Consider the following 23,873-nt stretch of genomic DNA (forward strand, 5'->3'; position numbering starts at 1 on the left):
TGGGTACTCAGTCGCACAGTGCCAGGCATGCCATGGAGACAATACTGTTACCAGCCCTGCCCAGCCCATGATCCTCCAAACTGACTTCACATCACTGCTTATTTTCCCACCTGCCTTAGGCTTACAGTGAGGATAAATTAATAGAGTACATTAGCTTTAGTTTCCAACTGGCAATTCTGACTTAAGGATTGGATTCTACCCTCAGGAGTAAGCCAATGCCTACTTGATGAGTCAGGAAGCAGACGACCAAGATCTGTCTTGCAGCTTTCAAAATTTGAGAAGGAGACAGTTCAAGGGGGAATATTTCTACCAAGACAAATTTAAATTCAGATGCAAATATTTACTCAAGCACCTACTATGTGTCAGACCCTGGGGGAAGTGCTGTAGCCTATTATCTTGTTTACCTTACAATTCAAGCAAGTCTATGACTATACATTAAGGTCAGAGAGAGATGTGGCATTAAGGCATCCACCCATCCTCAGTCATGTAGGGACTTAAAGGTTGCAAAGTCCAGACATCAGTACATATATAGCCCTTCCCCTTTCATTTGGGAGGGGGGTCTCAGCCTAAAAATTAATGCCTAGGCTTGAATATACAAAACCATGTCTGATGAATTTTATGGGTAAGCTAAAGCTTCCCAAGGGTTTATTTACTATCTGCAAAATTTTAACCATTCAAACCTAATGCTTACTTCGCTGAGCATGATCCCTTCCAGCTCCATCCATGTTGCTGCAAATTGTATGAGTTTATCTTTTTTGATTGCTGAGTAATATTCCATTGTATGTAAGTACATCTTCTTGATCCAGTCATCTATTTTTGGGCATTTGGGTTGTTTCCATAGTTTAGCTACTGTAAATAGTGCTGCTATAAACATAGGGGTGCAGGTGCCCTTTTGAATTAAAGAAAAAAAAAACAGATGATCTCACTCATAGCAGGAATTTAGAAAACCTAAATAAGGGACCAGGAAAAAAGACTAATTATAATAAAGAAAAAAATCAACAAGTAACTATAAACCAGAGACACACTACGGGGGCGGGGGAAGGAGGAGAGGAGGGATTAGGGACAAAATAAGGGGGGTCGGAATTGTATGGGGACTATAACCAAAATGAAAATGCATACATTGTGCAAAAATGAAAAATGTAAGAATTATATAAAATATTAAAATAAATTAAAAACTAATGCTTATAGGAGACACAACTCCACTGTGATACAGGTAAGGTGTTGAACTCCAAGAGGCTTTGAGCATGGTCTGTTTTCCACAGAAGAATTTCACGAGAAGGATTCAGGGCTGTTGGAGAGTTTGTCAGTGCTGGCCTTTTATTATTGTAGAGGGTAATTACGTGAACATAAGCCTCGCAATCTTTCACTTAATATAAGGCAACATGAGGTATTAGGTCAGAACAAATTCAGATACTGTTGAAATATATTTTTCAACTCACCAGGTTACTTTTAGGATGATGTGAAGCTGTGTTCTGCTACTTTATGTGGAAAAATGTAATAGGAATTTGATTTTATAACAGATATGCTTTAGAAATATATAGTAATCCTAATTTCAGAAACAGGCTTTGAACAATAAAATTTATTTCATTTAAAAATCTAAATGGAGCTGAGGTGAAATTAATTGGAAAAACTGTATCTGAAGATACAATTTTGCCTTAAAAAGGTCTAGAAACATCTTAGTCTTATTTTAGATGCACAACATGTTAACTAAAAACTTAGCAGTTTGAAGAAAATCACTGTTCAGTACTAAGAAAAATAATGAGGAAGCCCATTTTTTCATGCCCTTTCTAAGGGCAATTAATTATGAGTATATGAGACATTCACTTTTCTAGACAAACACAGTGAGTCTTCTCTCACTCAGTTCTCTGGCAAATTTGTCTGCCTAGTAGCTAGAGTAATCTTTATTTCTTCCCCTAAAAATGGTGATAGATTCTAAAATTTTGCATTAAATACATTAAATCATTTAAAATGTTTAATGCAAAAAAGAAAATGCAATATAATTGTGAAATTAGAGTGATATTTAAAAAAAATGCAAATCAAGTCACAGGCACCTCAAGCTTCAACACTGCAATGCCTACCCACCTGGGGAAGATTAAATCCAACCTTCCCAAGGCCTTCACCTTCTAGCATAGTCTGGCCCCAGCCTCATGTTCCACCCAATCTTGTGCCATTCTCTCTTGCTCTCTGACTTCCTACAGTTCCTATAAATTGCCAACTTCCTCTCCCAGGGCCTTTGCATATGTTTTCCCCTTTGCCTGTAGATTTCTAACTGGGTTCTCAGTATCCTAGAGAAGCCATTTCTGACTCTATCTTTGAATAAATGGCTACATGGATCCCTTCACTATGTTTAAGTACCAGGTTTAGGTACCTTTTCAAATCTAGGACATATATATTTCCTTTCTATTTCATTTGTTCAACTACTCAGATAAAAGTAGAAACCTCCACATTTTTCCTTCCAAAATAAACAGCACCAAAGAGATGGCAAAATTTTGAGAGCACTGCTTTAGAGCCTTGTTTCCTCTTCTAATCAATATTCAGAATTAATCACAAATGTGACAAAGGAAAATCCCACAAGAACCCATGACTTATAGTTGAGCTACTGAGTACTGAGCTGGTTTAATGGTTATCAGAATGCCACAAAGGAACACCCTATATTTTCAGAACAGAAGGAACTGTTACTTGAACTGACAGTCCCCAAAATTATAATAATCAAAGTGCACAAAAATATATTCCTGGTTTCATCCCATCTGTAATGCTGAATCTAACCTGTACCCAGTATGGATCAAATGGTGCATCACCGAGCTGGAAAAGCTTTCCGCCTCACAGACATCTGATCATTTATTAATAATATTCAGTAATAAAATATTGCTCAAGTGACTTTATTGCTTATTAAATGAGTTGGAAATGGAAAAACACTTTGCTTTCATGGCATTATCACCTTCATTTCCTGATACCTAAAAAGGCATTATTTTGCCTGGCGTTCTATTTTTTTTTTTCCTTCACTAATAGTAAATGTTCTTTAGGGAAAATAAAATTTCTCAGAGGACACAGCATTTATATTTCCTGTGTTTGTCCTACTGAACAAAATATAACATTATTTAAAAACTCATCAGTTCTTTGTATTTTTACAAAAACTGGTTTGCTTGCAGAAACATCACATCTGGTCAACTGTCCTCTTCCTTTCTCTAGACATGGAACAAAGGCTTTATCTCAGCAGACAGGGAAGGAAACAATTTCTGTTTTCACCAATTCAGCTCTGTTCAGCAAATTAATTCATTCATTAAAATTAGCAGCACAAAAAAGGGTACGTTTTGGTCAACTGCTTGTAACCATAGGAGAATTCTGAAATACAAAAGGCAGCATGTCTTACTTAGCTGAAACCAGAATGTTATTCTTTTATCATTATCCAGCAGACATGTCCTATGAGGAAAAACTCTCCCAATATTCTGGTGCATATCAGTAGATGCTTATAGAACTAGAGTGGAAGCAAAATGCTATTTAATAATAATGCTTTCATTTATTTTACTAGAGTGCCTTTGTTCTATGTAAAGACTCCAGCACTGAGCCATATAACCATAGAGGTTTTTTAATTTATAAAATAAAGCATTCAAGTTCTGCCTAAGAAACCGTAATACAATTAAAAAAAAAAAAGTGGTATGTTTTGAAAGAGTCATGAAATTGTTAAGTGGGCATTTTTGGATTAAGTTTTAGCTTTGAGGGTAAAATATTTCATAAGAAAATCATTGTATCCTAAGAAAATGTATTTGACTCATTAACTTCCTCACATTTTAGCAAATACGGTTTTTAGCATGGTATTTCCTTGACAAGCATTATTTTCTCAAGTAGGGGCTATTGTGCACCCCAATGGGAGATCTTTTTGACTATCACAAATAGAGAGGGGCATCTTTTGAGTAGTCAGAGGTCAGGGATGCAACTAAGATCCTACAGTGAACAAGACAATAATAAATACCTGATCCTGAACACCAATAGTGCTGAGACTGATAAAAACTGCTTTAAATAGGCAAAACCATTAAAAACATGTTTTAAAATGAGTTTCAAATCCAATGAACTGGTCAGGCTTTCAGAAAGATCCCTCTGGGCAAAATCTGAACATACTGATTCAGTCTGAGAAAAGTAAAAACATAGGCCCAAATGACACTACTCAGAACAATTAATTTTTACATCTATAAAATCAAGATATACAGTTTTCTAAATGGAAACAATTTTGGCCTAGTAATAAGCCTCCACTTACACGCACTTCCAACTATCAACTTTTGTGGCCTGGTAGACAGCCACATTCAATATTTAGAGAGGAAAGAAGGAGGGGAAGGATCTATTGTCTTGTTCCACACTCCAGGCCATCATATAAGTTAAAAACAAGGGACTACATTAGGTTATTCAGGGTCCTCACTGTCTCTATGGGATAAAAGGTAACAACGCGCCAGCTCCATCCCCAGTCTCCCTGACAGCCAGTGTGTGCTGCCCAGAGGCTGCTTGGCTTGTCCCTCATGTTGTATCTTGCCCCCTTTTCACAGGTTAGGGTGTGCGGTGGCACTGACTCAGCTTCAGCTCTGAAAATTGAGGCTAATCCGAGGAGCAGTGCAAGATAGGTATTATCTGGGTTGCCGAATAACTGCTGGCAGAGGGCTGCCACTCCGATGCATATGAAAAATAAACAATATATTTTGGGTCTCCTTGTTACAGTTGTTTGCAGAAGGCAATTCAATAACTTAATTTCCCCCTACCCAAACAAGTACTATAAATGCCTAGATAATACAGCCATTCCATACTGACTATAGAAAGAAATGCCACGTCTGCAATACCAGTGATTCTTGTGTGTCTAATCTAAAAGAGAAAGAAGGTATAAAAGAAACTTGGAAGTTAATTGCTCAAGGAATTCATTGTTTCAGTGACATTTGTGTAAACTTATGTTAACAATAGCAGGCTAAACCCTTTAAATGTAGGCTAAAGTACATGATTTTGACTTAGAATTTTATAATTATGGCATTTTCATCTTCTCACTTTTGTCTCCCTTTGACTAAGACACTCATTTTAAAAAGACTAGTAGCAAGAAGGAAAAGGCAGTGAATGCCAGAAGATTCCACAAACTAAGCAGTTAGCACTGAATCAATGCTCTCTGGGTAAGCTGTATATTCAATTTTTGGACAGTCAATTCAGTTCAATTCAAAGGCTCGGAATCTATCTTAATTTTCAGAAAATATAGCTGCTTCTCTCTGAGCATTCTCTATTAAACTTCAAAATAGTTTCCTCTAGACTCTATTTGACATATATTTAATATAAATTGTTTATATATATATGAGCAGTATAAGTTGTTTATTAAAAAACTTTAAATTTTTTTTTTAAAGATTTATTTATTTATACAAGCACTGGGTACAGTCAGAAGCGAGGGAGGGTGAGAGAATTCACCAGAGACAGAGCAGGGAGCAGAGCAGGCAGAAGGACCGAAGTACACTGCTGAGGGGAGCAGCGGGCGGCAGGAGAGGTCTGCGCGCCATGTGGGACCCTTGCTGGAGGCTGGGGATCCAGCCGGCGCTGCAGAGGTTGCGGGCAGCTTCGCAACCCAGCACTCAACCGCTGTGCCACCGGGGAGGCCCAACTTTTAAATTTTTAATATGATAAAAAGCTTTAAAAATCTCCAAATACACCAAGTCCATGCATGCCACATTTGTGACCTACTTTCTACAAATGAACAAATGAAAATCACTGAGAAAAAATATTTCTTATGCAATCCAATTAAATATATTTTAGTTAGGCAGCTTTAGCCAATTCAGATTTTCCATCAATATCACTATCCTTAAAACATAATTTCCCCCCAAAAAAATTAGTGTCTTAAACATCACATCTATCATAAAGCCATGCACCATTTATGTTGGAAAATATTTTTACCTTAAAACATAAAAATAGTGAAAGCACCATGATTTATAATATAATTTCCTAACATCTTTTTCCCAAAATCATATTTTTAGATTATTCTAAAATATCTAATACCTTTAATTCAATGACCTATGTAATTTTTCATGACGAAAATCAAGTGTCAGGATAACATGATATAAAAAAGTAAAATAACATGGTCTGAAATATGTTTTCTTTATAATAATTTTTTTTTTAATGTTGGATTTTTCTTTTTGCATAAAAGAACTGGGTTATGGGCCAGAGGTGTGGGGAGTGAGAGGATTCACACGAGATAGAGTAGGGAGGAAAACAGGCAGATTTACTGAAATACACAGTTAATGGGAGAAGTGGGTGAGACAGGAGAGGTCTGCTGCGCCATAAGTGGGTTAGCTCCTTGGCTGGGGTTCGAACTCAGGTCACAGTGATGATAGCGGTGAGACTTAACCTTTAGGCCACCAAGTAAGCCCTGAAATATCTTTTTAAAGTTTCTAAAATTCTAAAGAATTTGATTATCACAGAATAGAATCATTTCTAAATTTTAATGAAGTTTAGGATATAAAGTAGATATCTTTACATCTGGAAAAAAATCATAATTTGTATATTATGTTTAGCATAATTACTATATTCAGAAAAATATCACTTTTTACTTTTAAGAAAATATACTTCTGTTCCTTAAAAAGAAAAATGTGTTTCTGTTCCAACTGAATAGCAACATACTGATTACTATGTTGGGCAGATTTTGAAATAAAATGTTTCAATCCCCCCACTGCCAAATTTCATGGGGCATAAACCAGTCACTAAATTGTATCTCCTATTAAAGGAAAAGTCAACTAAATGATCCATCTGGAATCAGGGAAATATTTGACTAGTGTCACTAGTCCAGTGAATGTCCCCAAGAGTTAGTCAATCAGTAAATCACCACTGTGAGTCTATGACAACTATGACAGGTATGTGGCATGAAAACTTACTCTTAAAACACAATCATCTAAAAATCAATCGGTCACAACTCTCAAATTTCAAAAATGACAAAAAGCTCTGAGAACCTCCAAAGAGACCAAGTTTGTGCATGCCAAGGGCCTGAGACAAGTCACAATCTGGGCTTCCTTTTTTGTTTGCTTATTTTAATGTATAAACAAAGGACTCTGCTCTCAGCCAGTGGTTCTCCAGAGGGGCAGTCCCCTAGGCAGTGTAGTTTGGAAAGAGGGAGAGCATTTTCAGTTTTCACAATGACTGCTACTTGGGGTTAGAACTAAGACTTTGTTACACATGGAGGAACTGCCCCAAGTCTCCAAAGTTCAAATGTCCCTCCAATGATTCCTTTCCTAAGAACCTTCAATAGGACTGAGCTGAGAGGGTAATTCCTTTTAACATATAAACATGTTTTAGTTCAGTTTTAACACACACTGAATTTTTCAGGGATTCACCTCCATTACATTGTGTACATTTGTTTGGAACTTCACTGACAATCATTTCACCATTTTGGAAAAATCACCTGAGCTGCAGCAAATCTCTTCCTGTATCCGAGTCAAAGCTATAATCAGAATTCTTCCATAATGACATCCATAGTGAGACCATAAGTAGGTGCAAATAGCCACCTACTTTAGCATGTCTCCCGCTATAGTAACGTCTGAGCATTTACACATTGAAAATGCATAGTATTTTATTATCAGTTATTTTCCTCTTTATATCACAACTAAGGCAAGGTCTTGGTTATTTTTAACATCATCTAGTAAAATATGCACTGATCCATGAATTACACTGTTAAGATAGTGAAGGGTAATGCAAAATATTCCAAGAAAATGAAATGCTACATCTGACCAGGATGCAGGCGGCTGACTTTCAGAATGTCGCATTAAGCTCCTTGGAATTCCAACACTCCTTGATTTTATGAAAAGCATTCAGTTTAACAAGTCCTGATTATTTGCAAATCTTTACCTCTCCTCTTATGTTTAAAGATATTGCAATTAAGTTAAAAAGAAAAATACATGATTGCTATAAGCAGTATCTTTTACAAAACCAGGTTGTTAAAAGCTCAAATGTGTGTGAGCAGTAGAAATTGTCATTGTGATGCCTTTACAGATGAACAGAAAAATACCTAAGGTAGAACTACAGCCCACGTATCTATTGGGTCTCAAGAGACTATGCACTTGCACTTTCCTTGGGGGTGAGGGTCACAATTGTTGGGGATACACTGCCTTAGCATTTCTCTCACCAACTTCTTTCAAGGAAATATACATTGACAAGCAATACAAATGGTCTAAATGAGGAACAGGAAGAACACTCTCACAAGCACTTTGGGCACATGCCTGCTTATCGAAGCTTGTCAATCAAGACACACCACCTTCAACTCAACAATGGTTTGCAGATGGCAGAACCACACTCCAATTTCTTCTGAGGCTATCATTTTCTCCCATCAAATTGATGGAATAATCACTGTCTCCACTTTATCAACCTCCAGGTGGTAAAAGGTACTGAAGTCATTATTTCTGGAACTTTACCCTTCCTACACACCTGGATTTTCAGCCTGGTCACCTTCCCTACTATGGCTGACCATCGACCCACATGTCCAATTGGGGACACAACTTTTAGATACCCCACAGATTTTCATATAGTAAAATAAAATCCTTATGACAAAGCTTGAGAAAATATTCCCTACTATATCAAATAATATTACATATTTCCTATATAATAAGTAGATTCCTTTTGACCAAAAATCAGCAAACACTTCATTAAATACACAGTATTAAATATAAAAGAGGAAAAAAAACCTAAGTTTGACTCACATACCACAAGAAGTACAAGATTGGGAACAATTTGAAAATTTTGCATTAAGAAGGTTTAGCAACATTATATATTTTAAAGAAGACAACAAGACTTTGAGACATTTAAATAATATACTGGAAGGTAATTCTTAAATTATAAAAATTTCAAAATCAGATGAAAAATAATAAAACGATTTGAGAACATATATATTTTTGCAACATTAAGTTTTTGACTCATGGGTTTCTGAAAAAGAAGAAACCATTTAAAATTTCTATAGAAAGGAAAAATCTCTATTATCAGCAATATCTTTTATAAATGAGCCTCTTTTTCATCATTGCTCTCAAATATGTGTAGGATACCAAATTACCAATTTTCTGAAAAATTGCCCTTAACAAAATAAACATAAAAGGATTTCAAAACGATTACAGCTCAATTTTCAAGCTCCCCACATTAAACACTTTAGTCTCAGTTCCCATTATTTCAATGACCATTCAACTTTAGAGTTTGTTCAGATTTATAAAGGTCATGGGTTGGTATCTGAGGTAAAAGGCATATTAACACTTCTGTGACTTAAAAAAAAAAGAAAACACAGCTTTGACATTACCCCTTTGAAAAAGGAAAATGACCCCACATTGGGACTAGAAGGTTCTTACCCGAAGGGCCTCAATGACTAGGTCTCTGGCTTCCAGCTCCCCTTCCATCACACTGAGGAGCATCCGAAGCTCTGATTTACTGAGGGTGTCCACGTCAAACTCTTTTTTCTGTAACACAAAATTTTAAAAAGCAATGAAAAAAAAAAAAAAAACTATTCCTAGAAACACTATACACGCCCTAAAAGCATGCAATATATTATCTTTATCCCAGGGGTTCCACAAATTCAGCAGCAATCAATCCATGCCCTGATCTTCTAGGAGGAGGGTAAAAACCATGAATGCCAATCTCCCAAATCTTTTCCATAGTTGCCTGCACATCTGGATGTACAAAATCTCTTTAAACTACACAACACAAATTATAAAGTCCCTGGACTTTGTATCAAAACAGGCTGGGTGTATGTTGGAGAGAAGGTGTGAGGAAAGTGTTGGAATGTCAGGAAAGCAGCAATGTCTTCCTAGAAGGGCCCCAAACAGAAAGGCTCCAGGGAGGTTGTTATGAATTCCAGGACATCCAATAATAACAGGTCATGTTTATAGAACACTCTGCAGCAAAGGCCACCAGCTGGCAGTCTACAGCCAAATCTGGCTCACAGATGCGTGTTACTTGGGCCACAAAGTGTTGTTTTTTTTTTTTTTTTAATTCAGCCAGCATTAAAAATCTGAATATATTAAAAAAAAAAGCCAGATCCCCAAATTCTCTACAAAATTTAGATGAATAGGTAATTCCAGATTCACAGGGCACTAACCAGCAGCATCTCCTTTGGAATACATTCTTTAATTTTTACCTTCTCTACCCACCTCACACATACCCCACCCCTCCGCTCATGGCACAGACACATGAACTTTTAAGATACCTGATATCCATTCACATTTAGTCATCTGGCCATAGGCCAGTCTGGAACCCTACTATATGGTTATCAAATGGTTTTATAAACATGCCCCTACAGCTTCTTGGTATCTTTATATACAGGGTAGGCTTGGTGGAAGCTGAGACAGGAATATGTGAGCCTTCCAGGGACCCAGCTACACCAGTGCCATTGGCACCAGGGTCCCGGGGTGGGGGGTCTTAATCCTCATCCATCATCCTCCCCTGTCTTCTCTGTGTTACTTTCCTGGTGACTGCATCCAGTTGACATACACTGACTCACAATTTTTGGTCTCTCATACCCTCTTTACTGGAAAGAACTTTTACAAAAAGGTCATCTGATGTCTATCCTACTGATGAAGCTGAATAGTCAGTTATATGGTTCACAACTGGGCCTGGATAAGTACACAGCCCTTGGCTGTCCTCCCTCACAACCACGCTGCCACACTCTTCTGTGGAGAGACTCAATTGATGGAGTCAGTCATCATCAGAGGGAGCAGAATACACACTCATCCTCAAACATCTAAGAACACCCACTCTCCAAAGTCATTCTTCAGGACATTCCAGAGCATAACTGCCTATGTACATTGCACCCAATGGCTTCCAAAGTATTCTCAAGAAACCGAATCTAATCTGTAAGACAGTATGATCTCTGTATCTCAGCTGAGAAACCACAGCTCAGAGTTTGTATCTCTCAATTGTAGGATAATGTGCCCAGATCACACAACTAGGAAATAGCAAGAATACAATCATGTTCTATGACTTGTCAGCACACTTCACCAATATGGAGACAACATTCTAGAGATGGAAGTGTCATTATATCTACCTGAGAAGTGGTTTAGCGCCTATGTAATTGGTCATGTACTATCCTATCCTTGTGATGACACAGAAGTAAACAAAGAAAAGCCCATGAATGGTTTTCAAACAGGCATAGTTAGAGCTGATCATTTCTGTTTCAAAGGCACCTTCTAGATGGAGGTAATAGTATAAAGGGGGAAGAGACCATAGTGAGCTGGTTCTCCAAATAAATAATTTAAAAAGATCTTCTGGCGCCTCCCTGGTGGCACAGGGGTTAAAGTTTCAGCATGATCAAGCTATTGCCAGCCACTGTGGCATGAATTGTGTCCCTGGCCAGGCAGCTAACCCACATGCTGCAGCACACCTCTCCTGTCTTGCCTGCTGCTCCCCTCAGCAGTGTATTTCAGCAGATCCGCCTGTTCTGCTCCCCACTCTGTCTCTGGTGAATCCAATCACCCCCAACTCTGGCCTACACTAGGCCAGAGGTGTGCATAAATAAACCTTAAAAAAATAAAAAGATCTTCCTATTAATATTCTTTTTTAATTAAACACCTTGGAAAAAGTTAACCAAAGAAGTGAAAGACCTCAACACTCAAAACTATAATACATTGTTGAAAGAAGTAGATGGCACAATGAGATGCAAAGGTACTCTGTGTTCCTGGATTAGAACAATTAACATCATTAAAATGGCTGCATTACCTTAGGCAATGAACAGATTCAATGCAATCCCTATAAAAATTCCAATGGCATAAATTAAAAAAAATGAAATAAAATTCCAATGGCATTCTTCACAGAAATAGTGCAAAAAACAAATCACAAAAAAATGGGGGGAATACAAAGACCCCCAAATAATAAAAACACTTGAGAGAAAAAAAGTGTAGGTAATCATACTCCCCAACTTCACGCTCCACTGTCCTACAAAGCAGTAGAATTGAAGCAGCTTGTGATTGGAACCAAAACAAAGACACACAGATCATGGAACAGAATGGAGAACCCAGAAATAAAACCACACACATATGCACAACTAATTTATGACAAAGTAACCAAGAGCTCACAATGGAGCATGGAAAGTTTCGTCAATAAATAAATGGTGCTGGGAAAAAAACGAACGGTTATATGCAAAAGAATGATACTAACACTGCACACAAAAATTAAACAAAATAGATTAAAAACTTGGATGCAGACCTGAAACCATAAAATATATAGAGGAAAACTTAGGACATATTGTAGTACCAGCAAGCACAGGGCAGGTTCTCTGTGGAAGCTAGCAGATGGATAAAGGAGAGTCCTGAAGTGCTCAGTGTCTTTTCTGGGCTTTAATGCTCTTTCTACACCAAATGTAGGGCAAGCCCGTGGTCTGGCAAGGCAGGGAGGCCAGGGGGCTAGGAGGCTGGAAGGCTTCCCAGCCCCCGGCAAATGTGTACGCGTTTCTCCTTGCCTGTGTTCCTGCCACTCTGTAGTCACCCTTCCCCTCGTAGCCATTCAGCTCAGCTGTTCTTTAAGAACTTATAATCACTTCACACCAATCATCTGTTCTAGTCAAGTCACGACGGCGCCCTTATAGCCTCAGCCTCTAGACCCAGGTGTGCCCAGACTCTAGACCCAGGTGTGCCCACCTCTGCATGCCTGCACTACAGTCCAGGTGCCCACAATCAGGCACGCGGGCCCCAGCCCACGCTCTCAAGCGCCTCCTGCACTCACGGCCTCAAGTGATAGTCACAGAGGCCAGCGGCGCAAGACCTGACCAATCTTCATTTACCGTACACATATGCTTCTAGATATCAGCCTTAGAAATGTGTTTGGGATACTCAACTCCAATGTCAAAAGAAACAAAAAGCAAAAATAAACAAATGAGTCTACATCAAACTAAAAAGCTTCTGTGCTGGGAAAGAAACCTGCATCAAAATGCAAAGACATCCTACTGAATGGGAGAAGATATTTGCACATCATGTATCTGACAGATGAGTGCAGGAACTGAACTGAATTGTGGGAATTCCAGAGCTGTTGTCCAGAGAATCGCTTGTTGTATGTGTGGGGAACTCCCTTCCTCATATTGGTAATTGGGTCCAGGAAGCCAAAAGAAACGCCTTTACTAATCTTAAGAGGCCCTTGTTTAGAAGGTTAACTTAGAGATGTTCCCTGTGAATAATAAAACCCAATATATAATTGACCCTTATACAACACAGTTTGAATTCCACAGGCCCACCTTACACCTGAATTATTTTCAATCCTCAGTCGACACTCATAAATTCAACCAATCAATAACAAGGGTGAACTATCAATACAAACAGTCATATTTTGGATTTTGCAGTATTGAAGCCCCTCATTTCCAGCTAAGGGTCAGCTGTGCTAGGGCTCAGATCCTGCCTCTACTACACAGTGGTGTCACATAAATCTTACAACCCCTTTACTCTCAAATACAAACATGCACAAGAATCACCTGCAGACCTTGTAAAGACAGACTGCTGGTCTCCACCCTGAGGTTTCTGATGTAGATCTGGGGTAGGGGGTGGCAAATTTGCCTTTCCAACAAGCTCCTGCTGCTGGTACCAGTCAAGAACTACAGGAAAATCACCTCTGTTTTGTCATCTACACAACAGAAATTCTAACATCACAATGTTCATGTAAGGATTAAACAAGAATACGTAAGTGAAGTAAGTGCTAACTAAAGCCGGATGATTGTTATTATTAAAGCTGAGAGCACCCAGATGTTTTATGGCGGGAGGAGAGGGATATTGGCTATGAGCCTATTTCTTTGAAAATCTACGAACCCAAGTCCAATAAATTCCATTTATTGGCGATGATGAAACACAGACTCTTTTATCCTGGTTTTTCCCACTGAGGTAGGAGAGTAAGCTGCAATTCTTATGTGCTTTAGAGGGTAATGTTTTATTAATGCTGCTGCTGGTTGTTCTAAAGATTTTAATTAATTGTATATTTTATTGTCCTAGTTTCCCTGAAGCTTCATAAGCAAAGCACTCTCTTTTAAAAATTAATACATTATGTAAGACACTGCCAAGATTCTGATTCATGTTAGATTCAGGAAAGCTTGTCCTGGTTCCATCATCATCAACATCACAACATGTGATGTGACTTGCAACCAACACTTACGCCTTTTAATAGAGCACCATCAATAAAAAGAGGAAATTCATTAAAATAAAAAAAACACTGCTATAAGAGTTCTTGCTAAACCATAAATTATATTACACAGAATGTTAAAAAAATCATAATGTGTGCAGGGGTGTATTATTTTAAATATATAGTGTCTGTTTGCCAACTCTCCCCTACACCACCCATTACTGTTTCCTCAATAAAAACACTACTTCCTGGCCTTCAGCAACAAAAATATTATATTTTCAAATTTCATTCTCTGATGTTTGATGTTTTCATGCCCTATTCTGACAAAACAGGATCAAAGAAAGTATTTGAAAACACGGTAGCGATCTAAAAGCTCCAGGTATTTTACAAATAAATTCAAAGCATTTTGGTATTTTTAGAAAAACGAAGATGCCCAAAAGCAAAAATTCCAATAAAGGTGACATTCATCTGACCTGACCTACATATGGTACAAAAGTACTTAGATATAGAAAAGGCAATTATTAAAGTTTGCTAGTTAAGGAGCAATATTGTTCTAAATCTGTATTTTCAAAACCACTTTATTGAGATATGACTGACACACAAAATGCTGTATGAATCTGGAGAAAAACCATCACCACCACCTAAGCCATATATAAATCCTTACCTCCAAGTTACCTCCTGTCCTTTATATTTGTGATAAGTGTTATATTTTAAAAGACTAACTTAATAATCTCATTTTCAAAAGACAGAAGAAGAGTATAGATCCCAAAGTCACTGCATACAGAAAATATTAGGATTTCCCTCAGTGCATCCATGCAAATAAAGCCCCACCCGCAAAATCAATCATAGCAGAAATGTTCATAGATTAAGCCTTATTATTACTGCACCTGTTTTTCCTAATTAACAAAGGAAAATTCAGATTTCATCTTTCAGCGATGGGGAGGGAATAGAAGAAAGAAAAAAAACTGCTAGATTTCAACTCCAACAGCCACTCCTCTGCTTTTCATGCTTGATACTTGCCAGGAAGAGTATTCCAGGAAAAGCAATTCTAAACACCTAGTTACGAAAATCTGGCACAGGCATCTTAAACTAATCCAGAGTCTGGTCCTCAAATACAGCACCTTCTTGGGGACATAAACATATATAAGAAAAGAGGAGACACAACCCCAAACTCTTACTGTTTGACACAGCAGTTTTCAACAGTTCTGAATTAGCTGGAGCAGGTACGGGGAGGGCAGTCTTCTGGATGTTCTCATACAGCCTCAGAGAGACAGGGTGGGAGAAAACAAGATAGAACCTGGCTGAATTAAGTCATCTTAAATTGCCAGAATGAATACAGGCGAACAAAGTTCCCTCCACTACCAAGCCTCCCAGCCCTGAAAAAAAATAATAAATTATCTATAATCTTAGGTTGATGTGGGGAATTCAATGTAACATCAGGTAAAAAGAGTCAGAAGGCCCTTACCTGTATCCTTAAAGAATTAATGGGGTCAGCACATTTGGGTTGCTAAAACGTCTTTAGGAGGAAGAGTCATAATGGCAGTAACTAATACAAATGCTAGTAACTAATACAAATGCAGTGGCCAGATACCAAGAGCATAGCAGGCAGTTGCAGATGTAGTGGGCTATGCCTGTATTTGATCCATGAATTTACCACATGGGAGGGAGGTGGGGCACTAAGAAAGCAGATGGAATTCAGGGATGTTGGCTTACCCCTTTTGATCTCAGAACAAGGAGAATTTTGTACAAACTGATTTTTGAAATATCTTCCAGTCCCCAAATGTCCTCATTTCACATACCACCAGAGTAACTGGATTACTGGACTGAGAAAATTTAGGTCATTCCCTGAAGCCACTGAGAAATATTTGAGGAAAATTGATTTTGCCTATTTGCTCAGAAGTTACAGAAATGTGTTTTCCTTCTAGTTTAATAGTGCATGCTAATAATTAATAATGCATTTTGAACTTTCTATGTAACCAAGAGTTATGCTTTGGGGGTGAACAAGAAGGCTCCAAAGAAGGGGAAAAGCAATGAAAATCAGCTTGAAATTTCAAGGAGAAAATCAAATTTGAAGTTAGCATGATAAATCCAACTTTCTAGGTATATAGAACATATTAGGAAAACCTGAATTTAGCCAATTATAAAGATTTTCATGAAGTATGTTTTCAGCTCTCAAACATCTCAGATCTCTGAAATTATATATTGCTTTGAGATCATTCCTCATTTCTCTCTACATGGAAAGGCAGAGTTTGTGCTTCTTTTGACCATTCTTCTTTCTCCTTTAACTTATTTGACTTCAATTGCTCTTAGAACATAGCTCAAATCCTACGTTTCCAAGACTTCCCAGGATCCAGAAAACTCTGCTGCTCTCAACTCAGTCTTCAAGTCTGTTCCATTACTTAATTAGGCAATCAATCATGCCCTGTCTTGTGTATTTCCTCATTATATTAAGCTTATCTATATTAACTCTCTATTTTCTCACCCCTAATAGACATGTCAGGACAGCAAAAGTATTGCCTTTTAACATCATTTTACTTAATATGCAAGGCCTCCTCCACCTTTTGGAACAAAATGCCTAATTCATTCAGTATAAAAAACACAAAACATGCAAATGACCTGAAAATGATCTATCAGTCTTCCCAAAATACAATGTTAGAACAGACTAAAATCATTTCAAGTGATCTAAACTAGGGCAACTTGAACCTTTAAAGCAACATACTGCAAACCTGAGGTCAGTTCTCTGTGGCCATGCACCTCACATCAAACATACTACCTGGGGTCTTTCTTGCAAGACAAGCAACTCAGTGCATTAGAGAGAGATAAAACATGTTCTCAAGCAGTAAACAGAATGTCAGCAAGAAAACGTGGTAATGGACGTAACAAATTTTAAGTATGAGAAAAATGGAATGAAAAGCAGAAAAGAAGCTCAGACAGGGGTAACAGCCCCTAATAACTCTGTACTACAATCTCCCTTTATCCTCCTTTTAGTCTCCATTTCCTGTTTGGGGAAAAAAAAAAACAAACACAAAACACATTTCAGATAAAACACATGCCTATTTCCATCCTATCTCAGCTTTTCAATGTTTTATCTGTCCTACATGGGAGATGGATCATCTCCATATGCAAGCTGGCATCCAGCTCCGATAATTGTCTTTCAAGAAGCTTATAATGCATTAAAGAACATCACCTCAATTATCTGTAGGTGGCAAATGTCAGCTCGCTGATTTCCAAATGAAGAGGCTGAGACATAGATGGCTACATGGTATTCTCATGGTCATAAAGCCCTTCTATGAAAGAACTCAAACCTTTGGAATTGTGTTGCCTTTTCAAGGAAACAAAAATGTCAAAACCAAATCATTTACAAACAAGTATCCATTTCACATAGCCCAATTAACTTGGCTGCACTGCACTTACTATTGTATAATGACCTTTTTGAATTGAGCCTCAAGCTATTCCATGGTTCCCTAACAAGTTTTTCTGAGAGTTTTTTTTTCTAAAATTAGAATTTCTCCATGAATAGCATCATATTGTGCACATTAATAAGATCATTATTTCTGTACAAGTTACTTGTAATGGGTTAAAAGTTTAAAAATCTTTTACTATCAAAACCATCATCATTATCTCTCTTGTAGCTGTTCTCCATTTCTTAACCTAGCCAAAGATAAATTTCCTATTTGCATGTTATGTAAGTCTTCCAAGGAGCTCCTATAGAGAAAAAACACAATCAAATACATTAAAATATTGTCTCCTTTTAAAACAGAACTCAGAGGTGTTTAGGTGGCAAAGTATGTGAGGACTAAAGGAACAGAAGCTCCTCCATCCTTCCTAAACACCTTCAAAGTTGAATTTCTGGGCATTGCACACTATTCCGAAGCATTGCTCACCCTCCTTCTTGACCAATCTTTTCTTTTGTTCCCCTTTCCAGTTTCTAAACTTCCTTGCATTTCTCTCTTGACTACTCTCAACTATCCCCTCCCCATCCTAGTGGGTGATATGACCTTGACTGTCCTTGGAAGAATCCAGGATGAAGAGCTGCATTTACCATCCCACTAATACATCCTCAGTCCCAATCACTGTTTTGAAGAGAGAAAAATCTAAAGGGAAAACTAATAGTGTTATAAATTAAATATTTGATTTTAAATTTGCACTTGTATCTGAAATGTCTTTGAGAAAACAGGTTGGAAATGAAGTATGTAAAATGAAGTCAAATATACATAAAATGAATATAGAGATAACATGTATATAAAGTGAAAATGAAAATCAAATGTGAAAATAAATTGTATAAAATACAAAAATATCCATATGTAAATGAAATATAAACACAAAAATGAAATAAAATGATGAAAATGAACATATAAATTAAAATTAAAAAGTAATTCAGGATAATCTTTCTGAATTAAGAAAAGATCTATACCATCTACCATGTCTATTTTTACTAATCATAGGTCATTAGCTTCACTACAATATGGTAACACTCAGTTTCACAAGTAGCCAAGCAACATTATGTATCATGATACAAATTGGTCAAGCCACTATGGAAAGCCGGTGTGGAAGTTCCTCAAAACATTAAAAATGGATATACCATATGATCCAGTGATTTCATTCCTAGGAACCTACCCAAAGGACACAAAAACTCTAATTTGAAAGGAAATCTGCACTCCTATGTTTTTTGCAGCACTGTTTACAATAGATAAGACATGGAAACAACCTAAAAGCACCAAAACAGATGACTGAATCAAGATGTGTGTGTGTGCAGACACACAGACACAGAGAATGGAATACTACTCAGACATCAAAAAGATAAACTCCTGCCATTTGTGGCAACCTGGAAGGAGCCAGAAGGGATTATGCTAAGCGAACTAAGTCAGAAGGAAAAAGATAAATGCCAATGGTTTCACTTACATGAGGAATATAGAGAAACGGAACCAAGCGTTAGGAAAAAGCCAAAACTTACAAACTGACCATAGACCTGAGGCACACAGCAGGGGAAGGGAAGAGCACAAGGGATGAGGGAGGTGGATCACAGATGCTTTGGTGGTAGAACTACAGGATTACACCTGGGGAGAAAGTAAGTGCTGTCCACAAGGCACCAACGATGTAAGAGATCAAAAATGTTTTCTGAAAAGTATAATGATACAGCTTCTATGAGTGTTCTCATTTAATAAATATTGGTGAAATACTATGTGCCTAGTACTATGCTAAGAAGCCTTTTTCTTTACAAATAAAACCCACACGGCTCTTCTTGAAGGATTGTCTCCCAGCAAAACTTCACTGTCCATATGAGCAGACATTCGTAAATGGCTAAGTGCTAAGTTGGAAACATTTTCTCACCTCATAAAGTTATTTGAAATACAAGAGTATAGAACCAACTGACAATCTAGCTGAGGCATGGATTCAATCTCAGAGAGGACAAGTGTTTCTCAGACAAAATCACTCCCATGAGAATTATAAAAGTAAAGATAACAATAATAAAGTCTGAAAAATAGGTACAAACAGAAATGTACAACCTTGTACTTGTTAAGAAAAAGCAAAACACTGAAAGCAGTTATATTCTAATCATTGGGGTCCATTTTAATCTCTTTTCTCGAGCTCTAAGCTTGAGAAGCACATGGTTGAGACTGTGTCTGAAACCTCTACGTTCATCTTTGAAAACCCCCAGATCACCTCAAGGAATCCCAGGAAGCAGTAGCACTTGCACACAGCTTCCTACAATCTCCCATCCAAGTCCTTCTCGTAGCTCAAGGTCCAGCTTCATTGCCATGCTGATGTGGCATATTTCCAGATTCTTCCACTAGGAATTCCTTCCAGATTCCTAATACATGAAACCACTGTCACTGCATAGACTCCTCGGTGTATGTCAGTTTCTACCATTGAAATGTGTTGCTTTGGGGCAGCAAAGAAGTTACTCATGATGCCTCCATCTTGGAAAGTGCCCTGTCATGTGTGTTAAAGGTAGATTATTTGCTACTTTAAAATTATGCTGTGAAACTTTCCATAGTCTACAGCTGCCATGTAACTGTAAGTTCATTTTTTTTAAAGCTTTGCCAAATTAGCTAAGAATGTTTACAATCCATTTACATTCAATACTGTCACCTGGGGACAAAATTTCAAGGTACTAGCTGTTAACTTATTTAAAATAACCATTGTCCATTTGTTTTTACAAAACCATTGTCCAAGTTTTTCTTGCAAATTTCACCATGACAACAAATTTTATATTGACTTTTTATATATGAATTGATTCAGAAAAGACCAGAACAACAAGAATGTTGGTCTGCTTCCCAAATAAAGCTCTAAAAAGATCTCCATTTTCCTTCACTCTTAAGTTCTTTGATGAGGATAAAAAGCAGGAAGATTTCTGTTTTCCATACTCTTTTATCCGTTAGGAGTTATTTTTAGAGTTAAAAATAGCAATGTAGCCTATAAAAGTCATCACATTTGGCTGAAACGCTGAAAATAACCCAGATACCCAGCATGGTTCACAGCAAGACTATTAATATGATGCTATTGTATAATGTAGCTGTTACCCAGCTTTACACTTGGGATGCTTTCAGGATTTAAACAGCTAAGAACAAAGATCACAAACTAAATTTAAAACACTCCACGAAAATCATATTAAGCTGAAAAACTATAAATTAAACTTGTTTCTAAGCAACAATCTAAATAGTCAAAACTTAGTGAAAACACTCACTTTCAAAAATAGCCTACTGCTTTTGGAGCCTTTATTAGCTCACTACTGCCAGATGTACATATAAAAATGCACAGTATGTAAACTAATTTGGAATAAAGTAAATCTCTTAAAATACAAAAAAAAAAATAAAAAGTTCTCAGTTGCCATGAGCCCAAAATGCATTAAAATGCCTTTAATTTTTTAATTATTAAATAAGCAAACTTATTTATAATAAGGAAAGAAAAATAAGCAGGACAAATATAAGTCCACAATCTAACTTTTCTTTAAAAAAATCAGCCTATAGATTAAGTGAAAAGTAAAATAAAATGCTCAGTTTACTGCGTAAGAGGCTATGACCAAAAATTTATTTAGACTTTTTTTTTTTTTTTTTAAAGTACACCGTTAGATTAAAAATCCCTGCTGCAACTCTTTGGAGCCCCAAAGGGTTCTATGGCCATAACAAAGGAGTTTCACTTTCACAGATTTTCCATGACTGCTCACGTCAACCAGGGTAAAAATACCACAGCCACCTATCTGCAGTTAAAACCAGACGCCTGAAAATTGTCAACAAAAAGGGAAAACTGACCTTGTTAACTATCTAAGTAAATAAAACTACAGATCCACCCCAGACCTTAATCAGATGTCGGTTATTTGTTTGTCAGGTGATTGAAAATACTGAGAGTAGGAGAAAGAAGCCCATTCCAAGTAGAATTCAACAAATTCAACCTTCCTAGAAAACTACACTCATTTTCTCTCTCTTCCCAGCTTCTATTTCCCCCAACCTTCTCCTTCCCTTTCCCCTCCCCCCTTCTTTACCCCCATTTCCATTTCGTGGAAACGAAGGTACCCTATCATTTCAACTTCACGGAGAGGCTGTGGTCTTAACAGCTCGCTTCTTCCTGGAGCCCCAAGGAGCGGGGCTTCGCCGCCGTCACAAATCGGCAGGTTCCACCTGACATTGTTCGCATTTCGCATGCACAGAACTGTCAGTTTTCCTGACAAGTGTCAAATCAAAAGTTGCCAGTTTCACACATGGAAAACGGCAGCCCTGCGCCTCTGTTTTCCCTTGTCTCCCTCTCTTTTCAGTCTCCTGCTCAGCTCCTCACACTGAAGCAGCCTCCTCCACATCTCTCCTCTCCGGCCCCAGAAGCTCTACCTCCACCGGGAGGAAGTTAAGCAGCTCTGACCATCACACCTGGCCCGGTTCGTGGCTCCTCTGCACAAACTCGGCTCAGGTCAAGAGAGGACCCGAGGCGTCCTCGCTCTGCTTTCTCCATCCCAGCAAGAAATTCGGAGGGAGCAGCAGGATCGCGCCAGGGGTGGGGGGCGCTCCTAGAGCTGCCTTTCTTTGCAGATCCTTGCAGCTCCAGCGAAGCTGCTACCCAAACCCTGTAAACGTTTCCACCCAGGAAATGTGGGGCTAGACCTCCCCCAAGGTAGGGGCTGGAGAGCATAGGTGAGTCTTCATGCCCCGGGATATTCAGGGGGTGAAAGTGGAGACCAGCGATGGATGGAAGCTCATTGGGCTTCCAGACCCCGGAGATGGAGAACAAGGTGTGGATACCAAGTGTTGAATCCCTCCCCTGCCCCCCATCGCCCCTGCATCTTGCAAAGAACGAGGACAGCACACCACCACCAAGAGACCGGGCAGCAGGCAGATAAGAACCCCCAAACGCCGGCACTCAGCGGCTGAGCGCCCACAGCTGGGCTCCGAGCCTCTCCCCAGGGCCCGGAGGCACAGGGCGCACACAATGGGCATCCCCACACCTGCTCGGCGATGACCCGCCTCCCCACTGCTTCTTTCCTGGGTCCCCTGAGAGGTGCCAGGTACCCCCAAGACGCGCGCCCGCAACCACGAGCGCTGCGAGAGGCGAACAATGGGGGTGGGGGGGTCAAGTTTGCCAGAAACACACCACCCCAGTGCTGGCCCCGGGTAAACCCCACCGCAAGGGTCAGTGCGTGCAGGGGTCGCACAGAACGCGAGAGGAACCCCGAGATCCGGCTGCACCCGAGGCGCTTCTCGCGAGTCTCGGAAAGCACAAGCGGGCTTCCCACTCTGGGGGGGCCGGCTTGACCCCGGGACCCGGCCTCCGCCGGCGGGGGCACCCCGAGGAGGGAGCACCTCGAGGAGCCCGGGACTGCGGAGCGGCCGGGCGGCGGGAGCCGGTTCCAGCCAGGACCCCCGGCCGCCTCTCCACGCTCCCCGCGCCCACCCCGGGGTCTCGGTTACCGCCGGCTCCGCCGTGGCCCCCGCCGCGTCCTCCGGGGCGCGGGAGAAGTCGGGCTCGCAGCTCGCGCCGTCTGTCGCCATCTTCCTGCTGTAGCGGATCCGAATGCGAGCTCGGCGCGGCGGCTCGGGGCGCAGCCTTCTGGGCGCGGGCGGCGCTTAACCCGCTGCGGGCCGGGGACGCGGGCGCTCGCTCCGGGCCGCCCCGCGCTCCCTCCGCCTCCCGCCGCCCCCGCGCCTTAACCCGCTGCGCGCCGGGGCGCCGCCCGCCGCCTCCGCCGGGGCCCGCCCCCCGCCCCGAGCCCAGCAATCGCCCCGCTCGTCTGGGTACGAGAAATGGGCTCAAGGCCGGGTTTGGGCTGCGGCCGCAGATCGGAGCATCGAAGCCCCCGAGGGAAGTTAAAAAAGCGACCAAGAGCGATTCGCCGCGCACAGCCCCAGCAGCCCGGCGTGCACCGACCACCGGATGCAAAGGCTGGTCTTCTGGACCTCCTGGATCTCAGTAACATCAAGCCCTATCTTCAGCTCCATCCATCCCACCGCTTCAGCCCCGTCTATCCCACCGTCAGGAAGCACAGAAGACACTCTTCATTTTGTTTGTTTTGCAAGACTGCTGCTGGGACTTCACCGTTCTGCTGTATATGTCTGGCTTTATTTTATTCTATCGTTGCCTCTCATCTTTCTCCCCAAACCATCAGATCCCACATCAAAATGTGTCCTGCTGAGCTTTATTAAGCTGCAGCTGGCCACTCAGCCCAGACCCTTCGAGACAATCTCTTTTCCGAGAAAGGGGCAGTGGACACTTTTTTGTCCTTTGGCTCCAAGTCTGAGATATTTTTGAAGGCTAACTAAGAAATGTTAAGTAGTATAAGTACCGTTGCTTTTAAAAGGAAAAGCTCTACTTTCAAG

General features: G+C 39.7%; 1 protein-coding gene across 3 annotated transcripts in view; it reads right to left on the reverse strand.

Moving 5' to 3' along the window:
* CTTNBP2 (cortactin binding protein 2) overlaps positions 1-23,048 on the reverse strand; it is a gene marked incomplete at both ends in the record, with an annotated part of 130,587 nt that extends 107,539 nt beyond the window's left edge. For 2 of the 3 annotated variants that reach the window (XM_084230951.1, XM_084230950.1), the window contains 2 exons: positions 9,330-9,437; positions 22,968-23,048. In XM_084230951.1, the coding sequence (XP_084087077.1) occupies positions 9,330-9,437; positions 22,968-23,048 (189 nt within the window). Of the gene's footprint in view, positions 1-9,329; positions 9,438-22,952 lie in introns of all 3 variants that reach the window. The other variant, XM_084230949.1, reaches the window with a different exon arrangement.
* Positions 23,049-23,873: the final 825 nt, after the last annotated feature.

Source organism: Talpa europaea (genome assembly GCF_964194135.1).
Source record: "Talpa europaea genome assembly, chromosome: 3".
Lineage (NCBI taxonomy): Eukaryota > Metazoa > Chordata > Mammalia > Eulipotyphla > Talpidae > Talpa > Talpa europaea.